The sequence below is a fragment of the Anarhichas minor genome, unplaced genomic scaffold (assembly GCF_050575085.1).
Source record: "Anarhichas minor isolate MPS153535 unplaced genomic scaffold, ASM5057508v1 ptg000002l, whole genome shotgun sequence".
Lineage (NCBI taxonomy): Eukaryota > Metazoa > Chordata > Actinopteri > Perciformes > Anarhichadidae > Anarhichas > Anarhichas minor.
Genome location: NW_027466448.1, coordinates 9,068,341 through 9,080,132, shown reverse-complemented (window position 1 = coordinate 9,080,132; position 11,792 = coordinate 9,068,341). Strand labels below are relative to the sequence as shown.

Here is an 11,792-nt window from a genome sequence, read left to right as displayed (position 1 = left end):
CACCTCTGTTTTCGTTATTGATCCCGTGTTAAGGATTAATTAATGGTATCAGAGATATTTATGCTTCTCGCATCTCTAAAACCATAAAAGAGTACAGGCCTCCAGCTGCCGGTGTTGTTACAGCGCAACATTTTCATCACCGTCCAGTCAGTTAAGTGCATTTCTTTAATTGGTAGCAATTACTCATTTGTTGAGTCAGCCCTTTGTCATTTCACTCAATTACATTAACGGGATGCCAGCTTGATTTGGTAGGCAGTAAAATGTGTTCTAATCAAGTTAAGGAGAATGTCCCATAGCTCATACAAACGTACAGTCCTCCATCTCGCAGCAATACGCCTGGGAAATATTCTGCTGTGGTTGCACTCAAGGAGACCACTAGGTGGAACCAAAATAACTACATGAAGCCGCCGGGAGCGCAGCAGTGCAGGAGAATCTATCGGCATCATTTGTTTGTGAAAAGTACAGAGCTCAACGTCATGTTTTTTTCCCCATTTAGCTGCAAAATATGACTCACCTACTCTTGCGATGTGGAATATATTCTTCCACTGTCCTTGGGCAACCTAAGTCTGACTCTCTTGAATCTGGCTTGTGCTGCGTACATTTGTAAAAAAAACAAACAGTTGAGATCCCTGCAGTGCACTCACTCTGTGTGTGGCACCAACAGGAAGAAGAAACGTCACTAAACCCCCATTAGACCAGTCACGCTATTAGACAGCCAAAACGACTGCATATGTCTTTGAGCGGCTGCCACCCTCTGTGGACATCTGCTAAAAGCCTCATTTAGTCACTTCACAGCATTCAGACGTTTTTAAAGGCAAAAGCTGACGTTGATCCCAGAAAAGAGTTTATTTATTAAACATTGTCTCAGTTGTTTTTTGCTATTTTTTTCGTCTTTGTATCCTTAAACGCAGCAACTACTGTGGCTCTTTTGCAAATGTTAAACATGTGACATTATAAAATACTATCAGTATATCATTCAAATGAAATGCTTCTGCTTCATCATGTTCAAAATAAATCCTTTTTACGCATCTTCATTTATTTTAATTCATGGCATTCAGAGGATTTGTTGTTTTTCATTGTGTAAAACATGATCCAAGACTATATCACTTAAAAAGACCATGAAAGAAATGTTTCTACAGGACAGCCAGAGAAACCACTTCCGCCATCGACTATTCTTGATGTGAATGTGAAGAAAGCATCACAGCCAGGAGTGTTTTATTTTATATGTCTGTATATTTGATTAAAACGAAATTATGAGGTTTGGGGCGTGCAGGAAATCCTTGATACATGTAGAAAAGCCCAAACAGATAAACAAGAGAGACGAAGCATGTACAGCAAACAAAAACATCAGTAAAAGGTATTTACTGAGCACGAGGACACACAGGAAGTTTGTTCAAATCCACTTTGACATCATTCTAAATATATCTTAATCATAATGGGAATGAGCACACACGGCAATTACCACCATGGCAACATAAATAACATGCACGGTAACGGCAGCCATCCTAATGCTTACTGTACACTCAACCTTCTGCCGGCTGACATATGTAGGAGGTAAGATGAGTCATAACGGAAGATAATTATCATCAAGCAAACAAAGAATAAGTCAACGCTACAGCTACTGTCGCTTCAACCCTGGTGCAGCTTCAATGTTACCTTGAGACAGAAAGCATTAGATTTGAAGTGTCATGAATCATTTTCTTATTAATCATAAATTCACTTTAATAAGGCGATGCATTGCAGACGTTTTTTTCATGCACTGGTCTTCTTTCAGACTAGTGGAACTAAAACGTCCAAAATACACATTTAAGTGTTTTTTTTACTACACTTTGTCCATTTGAATCTGTAGATATCTCATATGTTCACCAAAGGTTAGCGTTAGATAATGTCTCATTTTCATTTTCAAACATAACATTTCAGAAAACTTACAAAAATACTAAAAAGAATTGTCTTAGTGTAAGTAATCAGCTGGGGAAGCATCATGGTGATATCCACTGTTGGACTCAAGTGGGGGGGGTTCCCCCGTGTTTGAACAAACCGCAGAAAAAGTGCCCTCTTGTGTGCAATTTTGATCGATAAATCATGATGGGGTTCCCTCTAGGAAGTGCCCTTCTAGTGGATTAAATGTGATGCGTTCAGCTGGTGCCCTTTTTGTATTTTTTACCTCTGCCCCTGAGACTAGTCCGCCACTGGTGAGCACTTACGTACACCAAACTTTCAAGTTTCATTCATATATATTTAAGTTTTTTTAATTTTTTATTCATAGCCTGGTTTATATAACATTCTATTCCTAAAAGATGGTGAATTTTCTTTTTTTTATGGCTCTTGTATTAAGTAAGACAGTACGCTGTACGAGTTTGGAGCAGAGAAGTAACAGACTGTCTCTTTCGCCCTCACAAAGGAACGAACCTAACTTCATGTCCTTTTCTCTAACACATTTAATTAGCAGTAAAACTGCACACATCTGAAGACTGTCTGGGGTGGCTGCCTGAAATTTGATTAGAAAGAGAAAACTCAGGTAGTAAACTGTGTGACAAGGTCTCACCATCCATCAAGGCTTCGTGTAGGGCACATGGAAGACAGAAGAACAACCAGGAAGATAATGTCAGTCAGAGAACAGGCCTTTGTTCTAATCATAGGGGACAACAGAAAACAAGGAGAGGCTGGAGAGAGTCAATCGAAACCCCAGCAGTCCACAAAGCAGTGGGATCGGGATCGGGGGGGGGGCGATTGTAAGGCCTTCAGCCACCACAGGACCCTGCAAAAGTCATGAATAGAACTTGCATTTATTCTAAGAAATGAATATAAAAAGACTAATCTCACATAAAACTTTTTCAATCATGAATCAAGGCCAAAATCAATCTAAAGCACGACTGCTGCTAGATGCAAACACTGAAAGTCAAACCCATTGAAAAGAAGGCATTGACCTTCACCACAGACAGCAGCAACTGTAAAGGTGAATATGAAAACGGAGGAGCCAAGGGAAAGTTAAAGACAGGGATTATAAAAAACATGCGGGGGATGATAAGCGGCATCAACACATAGTCATGTTGAAAAGGCCTACCTTTTCTCTGTGCAGGGCCAGCCAGAGTGTTGTTGTTGTGTGATGTTCAGGGTGCTACAGTTACCACATGATGTCTAACATGTCAAGCGCTTGATGTTTTAGAGCAACATGACAAACAACTGTTGCATTTTGGGGTGTAAATCAAACGTACACATCCAGCGGAGCAACATTGGCAATTATATTTTGAGTCGTGTTTTGGCCACACGTAATATTCAGTCTCCTCTTAGCTCAGGTTCTGGTTTAAACTAACTCCAGGGGAAATATGTTGCTCTTTTACTGCTAAATGTGTCTGTCGTTATAGTCTAGCTAGAGTGAGATTTTTTTTTTTGCTTTTTCTGCTGAAAATTGATTTGATCGAGTTAAGATAACCTGATATTTCACCCTCGTTTCAGCTTCACTTTAAGGGACACCTTAATCACCTTCAAGAAAACTACTTACAAAAATGGAAATTAAAACATCTGGGCTAAAATTCCATGACAACTGCATGGCAAACTTTATACTTTATATGTAAAATCAGTGGAGTGGCCCTTTAATATGAGATTAGGTGGAACTGACCCTTTAAAACACGACAGCAATTGTGCTTATTTCTGCCGTCGCTACATCAGTATTCTTGAGTGCAGCTCTTCCACAAGTTCGCAGCCGCAAACTGTGCTTGTTTACATCAGCGTCTGATGCAGAGATTGGACCTCAGAAAGACTCCCGGTGGCAGAGTTTAGTCTGAGTAAATGTGACTGGGGATGTAGAGAGATAACATGCAGCCTTATGGTGCGTTCACAACAAACGTTTGGTGTGTAACACGGCATAACTCTTACTACTGTAGCCGATTGTTTAGTTGTTTATGGGCTATTTTTGCTGTGTGGTGGAGCATCCACACAGCAAAGTGAGCAGGGCCACTGCATTCAGACGAGTTGGGAGTGAGAATGGGTTTCATTCCCTGCTGATCCAATTATATTATACTCATTTCAAACCAAAATGAAGAGCATTTTGTAAATGTTGCAGCTTCATATAATCAGTGTTTCTCATTTGTGAAAACACTTTGGGACACACTTAGATGAAAATTAGTTTTTTTCTAATACACTTGAGTGTTGATGATGGAGCCTATGGGGCCCCTGGCAGCAGGTGGTCCATCTCCTTGACTACTGATCACTCCACATTGGACGTAATAGCATTGAGACATCAACATAATTTAGCATCTTTTAATAGACCGGATTTTTTTTTTTTTTAAAGGAAATTCTCCCACTCGTGCTACTCAACTCCATCTGGCATACTTCTCTGGATGGAAGCATTGCACTGGTAGATAAACATGTTACTTCACACCAGAAACATATTTCTCAGCACCGGTCAAATTGGCGATTCTGCTCCTCTGCTCCTCTGCGTAAGTGTGAGTCTGTTCGCTCCGATATTGGGAGGAACATGTCCCTACAGTCCATATCCAAACCTACGCCATTGCATCCTCTAAAGCTTTGATCATTTTGTGACTGTGGATCGACAGCCTGACAAATGTATTCTCTTTCTTTCTCTCTTACTAGTGTCTCACTGATTGACATGCCTGGCAGAATAAGATGGCAGTGCTGTCATTATAATGTACTGCTTTTGTGATGTCAACATACAGTGTAATGTGTATGAAATGTGTCACACGAAGAAGGAAGCAGCAGAGGCATACCTGCCTTCTGACTTCCAATATCAATTTTCCACCTGCAGCGAAAAAGGTCATTTTCTTTTTAATAAAAGAAATGAAATGTCTAAGCCTGACTGCTATTTGGAACCGAGGACATGTAACTGTGAATCACAGCGCACTTCGAAACCTGTTATCCAGGGAGGGTTTGTGAACAATGGAATTACTGGAAGCCCTCACTTGTTGAAGTGGTAAGGGAGAACTACAGAAAATAAGTTGTAACTGGCATGTTCTGCGGATGACAAACTTCCCGCCTTTCACTGAGATTAAAATGTAACAATGGATAGCAAGTAGAAATGTTAAGATTGTGACATTTGTGGTCACCTAGATAGTTTGCAGATCATTTTCTATCTGTGCCAAAGCTTGTATACAAATCACAACAATTTAAATTCCCACTTTAATCAGCTCCATCCATAATCAATGCACAATTTGTGAAAGCGGTGCACTAACGGTACATAAATAAAGTGTTAAATCAGAACCGACAATGTATCCGTGCATGCATCGACAAACAATAATCAAGCCGCTCTCAGATAGAGTCCTGCACATGTCTGTGACCAGATCAATAAATACCGTTACCGTCGTTATCAGTCCTGACCACTAACCAATCAGTTCAAGATCAAACGTCATCATCATGGCCAACTCAGACATGAATCTGAGTTTGAGTCTCTGCCATCTTATTGGCTTACTGTCATTTCCACGGACATCTCTCTCTCTCTCTCTCTTTCTCTCTCTCGCTGCTTCTCGTTTTCTCTTTTTCTAAAACAGCAGCTTCTTCAGCTCACTCACTGAGAAGAAGCGCACCAGGAAGGTCCCTTCTTCATACTCACGCACTCAAGTCATCTTTACGCGAAGAAACTCCATCACAGGTGAGTTGCTGTGTAATATTCTTTATCTGTATTTGTTTGAATGTTTGTTCAGAGGTAGTGGTAGTGTCTTTTCTCCAAGAACAGAATAAGTAAATAACAAAAAAATAGAAATGTCATTAATGAATAAATATGATATCTTGGTAGTTGCAATAATACGCTATTTTCACATCATCCTCTTTTAAATGTCAAAAGTTACAGTGCTTATGTTTGTTTGTAATTCAGGCAAAGACTTTATGGATCATTATGTAAAGGAAATGTGTATTTGCACACCCTGGATTATGCATATTTGTTTTTCAATACATGTGTATTTACAGATATATGGGCAGAGCTATTGTATCAGGTTGTATCAAGACTTCTATAATAAATCCAGACCCTGCAAATAAGGTGGGAGATGAATATGAGTAAAGCTTCGAATATGGTATTCATATAATTGAGGATACAGACACTGTGAAAATGAACACATCTATCTCATAGGAATAAAACAGGAGAAAAAACAAACATGTTGTCAGTATTATTACTTTTATTATTTTGTTTCTACACTGTAGCATCCAAGTTGATAACGTGTTGTGCCATTTGGTTTCAGCTCATACTGTATGTGTAATCATATTCAAGGAAAGTCACTGTGGAGACTAAGTGTCTGCTTTAGAAGAAGAATTACTTCATTAATCCCCAGGGGGAAATAAATTGTCCCACTCCTTTTTATTTTACAAACACACACAGGACCCACAGACATGCAGTTGGAGGGAATTAGCACTTACAGGTTTGGTGCCCTGCTCAAGGGCACATCAGCAGTGCCCAGGAGCTGAGCATGCACCTCTCCAGCTACCAGTCCACACTCGAGTCTTGCTCCGCCCTGGACTTGAACCGGCACCCCTCTGGTTCTAAACACAAGTCCCGACGCCCCATTTTAAAATGAAACTACTAATTTGGTTTATGAAGATGAATATTCTGCATTTCATTTCTGCGGATATGATCTTTTGAACTGGATTTCAAACCGAATCGCTCCGCTGATGAATAGCAGTGGTCCGTCTGTAAGGTGGACGCAGCAAAGTCAGCATCCTTTATGCATAGAAGATATTCTCTAAAAAATGATGTCCAAGGTGAATCATCAGAAAAATCATTTCAATGCACGAGTATTGTTTTGTAAGGTGTTTCTGTTATTTCGTCCACGGATTGTGGTTTTAATTCAGTAATCTGATTCACCAGGTGCCCGTGAAGCACAAGGTATTAAATGTGCTCATATCACAAAAGGGATTTGAAAGCTAAAAACAGTAAAAATATAAAACAATATGAAGTTAAAAAAGCAGTTCTTCTCTTGTTGTTTAGAAATCAAATTCCAGACACTGCATCAGCCAGCTGGCTTTGAGTTCAACATATTGTTTTAAAGGGATGTTGCACTGAAGATTTAATAGAAGTCTCATGCCAAAGGGAATGTTACAGGTTTACCTTCCTCTCATTATCCCTCTAAGCCATTCTCCACTAATCAGCAAAGTAACACAGTCGTTTTTATTGGTTAAAAAAAATGCATGAAAATCCAGCACCCAAGTCATGTTGAATAAATGTTTCACTGATGCTGTACACAGTACTGTATGTCCTAGTGGAAGATGCACAACGTTGTCCATTTACTGTAAATGCCTTCGTGATTGCACCCTTCGATAATGTGGTCTTCGCCTGTGAATGTGTTGGTAAAAGCATGATTATCCAATAATGGTCTTCCATTTTTGTAAATGTCATGAACAGAATGTTGTTTATTACATCTACATTATGCATGCACCTTAGATTGAATACACTGAATTGACATTTGGAGGAGTTGTTAATGTTTTGTATTAACAGCTGCAAATGATTTTGGACCGTGCAGGTACTGGCAGACTGAGCTTTGCTGCCATGGAGGGCAATCACAGTGGCTTTGCTGGGAGCACACAGACGTCAGTGTCAGGAGAACAGACAGATGGACACATCTATGAGGTTGCCGTGCAGAACAGCTCCACCAACCGCACCTCCCAGTTTGCAGATGTGGCCCTGCTGCAGACGTTCAAGCCTCTCATCATCCCCTGCTATGTGCTCGTTGTGGTGGTGGGCGTCTTTGGGAATTACCTGCTCCTCTATGTCATTTGTCGAACCCGCAAAATGCACAACGTCACCAACTTCTTCATCGGAAACCTGGCCTTCTCTGACATGCTCATGTGTGTGACCTGCGTCCCTTTCACCCTCGCCTACGCCTTCAACCCGCACGGTTGGGCTTTTGGCCGCCCGATGTGCTATCTGGTGTTCCTCATCCAACCAGTCACGGTCTACGTTTCAGTCTTCACGCTCACTGCCATTGCTGTGGACAGGTGGGTGGATCTCTCTGCACTACATGACGCCACGCGACATTTTGAATTGCCTTTTTAAAGTTTTTTTTTTTCTTTCTTTGAATCCTCTTCACGGTGTAACTGACAAGCCAAAAATTAGACAACCAGGAAAATGAACAATTATCTGTCATCAATTTTCATTCATACGCATTTAGAAATGATGGAGATGTGCAGATAGATCGCACTTTTAATAACACCACTTGTGAACAGTTCAGTACTTGTGCTGAACTTGTTATGATTGATATGCCATGATGTAATGACTCCTATGGTGTAATCAATAATCAAGTTTTTGTTAGATAATGAATCGGTAAATTAGAAACTTTAATTAACAGTTAAATTATAAATGAGTCATATCATAAAAAAATCATACATGTAGCTGCATGAGTCAAACTCTCATGAAATGTTTATATGTAAAAACTAGCTTGTAAATCATTTGTGAATTCATGAACAACCAAATGCAAAACAATTTGGGCTGCTTGCAGCAGTATGTGACTGATGGGCAAAGACCAAAATCCAATTATCCAGCTTTACACTTTGTGCACAGAACAATGTGCTGCGGAGACATGTCCCCCGGTAGACCCCTGAGATCCACCTCTCTGCTGCTCACTATACCACAAAATTCAAACGGCTACAGTAACGCTCCCTTCAGCATTTCTGCCCTCAAATTGTTCATTTATCTAATTCCAGCTGAGCCGAGAACGGCAACATCAACGGAGGCTTCTAGGCACCAGCTGAAAACCTGCCGTTTTTATCACCTCTGCTCAATCTTAAGAGTTTAAAATGGAAATGATTTTCCTCTTTTTCTTATTGTTCTGTAATTTAAAGATTTGTTTTTCTTGATGTAGAGCACATTGTGCTGCATACCCTCCACAAAAGGTGGTGCTATATAAATAAAGGTTAATAGAAACATCATTATCGTGCAGTTTTGCTTTTGAAAATGTAAACTAAATGCACTGCAGAGATTGTGGGCAGTGACCTTTAGAGCTGATTAACTAATTTAACCATTTATACTTTAAATAATCTCCTTTCCCTTATAAAACACGCAATAGATCAACATGCATTAATTAAACACGAGTGGTGTACCCTTATTATACTCTTTCTATATTGCAGGTATTACGCAACAGTTCATCTCATGAAGAAGCGCACCTCTGTGGCCACCTGTGCCTCCGTGCTCACCGGCATCTGGCTGCTGTCCTGCGGGCTGGTGGCTCCGGCAGTCGCCCACACGTACCACGTGGAGTTCAAAGGGGAAGGCTTCACCATCTGTGAGGAATTCTGGTTGGGTCAAGAGAAAGAAAGACGCGCTTACGCATACAGCACCCTGCTGGTCACGTATGTCCTGCCCTTGTCCGCTGTCTTTGTCTCCTATCTCTGTATCACCGTCAAACTGAGGAAGTGTGTTGCGCCAGGCCACAGGACACAAGACCAGGCGGGAGCTCAACAAGCTCGCAAGAGAAAGATCTTTCGCCTGGTCGCACTCTTGGTGTCTGCCTTTGCGGTGTGCTGGCTTCCTATTCATGTGTTCAATGTGCTGCGAGACATTGACATTCACCTCATTAACAAGCGCTACTTTTTACTCATCCAACTGCTGTGCCACCTGTGCGCCATGAGCTCATCTTGTTGCAACCCGTTCCTCTACGCATGGCTACACGACCGCTTCCGCACCGAGTTACGGAAGATGCTTAAGTGCCATTATCGCATTGGAGTGCCTGCTAATCACTGCGCCGCCAGCGTGGTCTTGTGATTACCCGGTGAATCCTTTGACATTATTTCAGTGTAATTTGCCGATCCTTGAGTAGAAGTGGAGACAGTGCGCTGTGGAGTTCATCCTCTGGCACCCAGTGCAATTCACAGAAACGTTGGTGGAAATCCAGCCATTAGTTTAGTAAATGTTGTGTAGGAAGACAATCTATTGGCTCTTTAGGAGAGGTCAATCTGTAAAATAAAATCTAAATCTAAATAAAAAAAGTAAAGATTTTGGCAGGAGTCAATTGGTGTTCATCCTCTGTGGACCATGAACTTCAATACATTGTATTGCAATCCAGCCATTAGATATATTTTGCGATAAAGGTCCAGAGCAGAAAGGGTTCATCTCCTCAGAATCCATGAGAGTGCCCGATGCACAGTAAAAATCCATGGCAATCTGCCAATTTCATCAATATAAGCGTGTTGTCACGAAATAAAGGGTCACTTGTAACATCCTGATTTATCCTCTGGGGACAATTAATATCAACAGCAGATTTCAGGAAAACCAGGCCGTTAATCTGTTAGATTATTATAAAAAAAAACAGCCTGGCTAAAAGATACAAGTTTATACAAATGTAGTTCTCTCAGTAGCTAATTAAACGTTCACAAATTGTGCCAATAAAACTGAGAAAGAAGAGACGAGGTCTTAAGCATTTCCTTTAATTAACAAATGAATGAGGATACTTTTTTAAAATTACCTTTGAAAAAAGCTAGATAGCGGTTAAGCATGTTGAACAAAGTGTAGCTGTATTGGATATGAATACAAGCTGTGCCAGTTCAAATTGTGTTTGGGAATGGTAACTGCAGATGTGGTTGTTTCCACTAATGGTGTGGCGCTCCTTTCTGTGGAATGAATTACAGTCATTAGCCTGTTCCCCTGGGCATTCATTTTCTTAAAGCCTGTAGTGGATGAATATGCACCTCAGCATTATAATTCACTAAATTATTTCTGAAAGCAGTGTATAATAGCTGTAAAAAAAGAAAAGAAAATCATTGTGTGGTGGTTGGCTCTGTGTTGCTTTGTGTCCTCTGCTTACGTTATTGCTTCTTGAGATTTTATGCAAAAAGATTGATTTTTATTTTTTTTTCACTTCCATTATTTAGTTGCCATTATAGCCGTCAAGTCACCTATTCTGTATACACATTTTTGTTTTCCTTCCTGCAGACAGATTTATCTTTGCAGCAGTGATAACTCGACAAAATCAACAAGTTTCAAGTGCTACTGTCATTATTTGACCTCCACCGCAGCAGAATGTAAAACACATGTGCCTTTACTTTTGCTCTTTTCAAATCAACCGCTGATCGCATGAAGGGACTCTGTGATTACATTTTGTTTTGGGTGCACACACATGTTTTACGGCGTATTGTCTTGTAACTTCCTGTGTAAACTGTGTATAGGATTTGTGATGTGACGTTCATAACATGTATGTTCTCTGATCTGTTGCCTGTACTAACAACACACTGTGGTAAATTGTGACTAAAAATACAGAGATGGAATGACCTCTCTGCTTCAGATCAATGTGACTGCGTAATGAAATTAAAGTCTATCCAACTTGGGGGTGGTTGCTGAATTTACTAATTAAATAACAGGGAGGACAGAAGTGTTTGATGCATATCAACTACACCCGTTTAGGACATTGAAACAATGTGAGAATTTATTGATCGTTTCAGCATGCTTGGTGCTTGCCAACAACGATGTAAATTTCCTGCAGTCTAATGATTTAAATTCTGCAGTCGTTCTTCCGTGAAATAAACCCAATTCTGTTTCCATTCAACACATTTGAATTTCTGATCAAAAAGTGAGAGATTAGGCGAGTTGTAGTATTTTATATGGGCCTGAATGTGTATAATATCCTCTATATATAAAGAGGCTGAATTGAATCATTAACTAGTATTCTAGATTATATTCCAAAAGAGCTCAGCGCTTGCAAAAACGAAATAATAAATTGAATTGAATGAATCCCAGGGGCTGCTGTGATTCAAGCATCTCTCTTCTTTGAAGAATTTGACAATTACATCACATACTCTGGCAATGAAAAGATGGATTTTAACAGTGTTATCAGTCGCAGCTAATATTCAGAATGTCATGC

At 40.2% G+C, this 11,792-nt stretch overlaps 1 protein-coding gene across 1 annotated transcript; it reads left to right on the top strand.

Annotated features, from left to right (window-relative positions):
• Window positions 1-1,171: 1,171 nt before the first annotated feature.
• prlhr2b (prolactin releasing hormone receptor 2b) lies at window positions 1,172-11,257 on the top strand. The gene is made up of 3 exons (XM_076089114.1): window positions 1,172-5,605; window positions 7,464-7,938; window positions 9,067-11,257. The coding sequence occupies exons 2-3, from the start codon at window positions 7,490-7,492 to the stop codon at window positions 9,698-9,700; spliced, it is 1,083 nt and encodes a 360-aa protein (XP_075945229.1). The 5' UTR covers window positions 1,172-5,605; window positions 7,464-7,489; the 3' UTR covers window positions 9,701-11,257.
• Window positions 11,258-11,792: the final 535 nt, after the last annotated feature.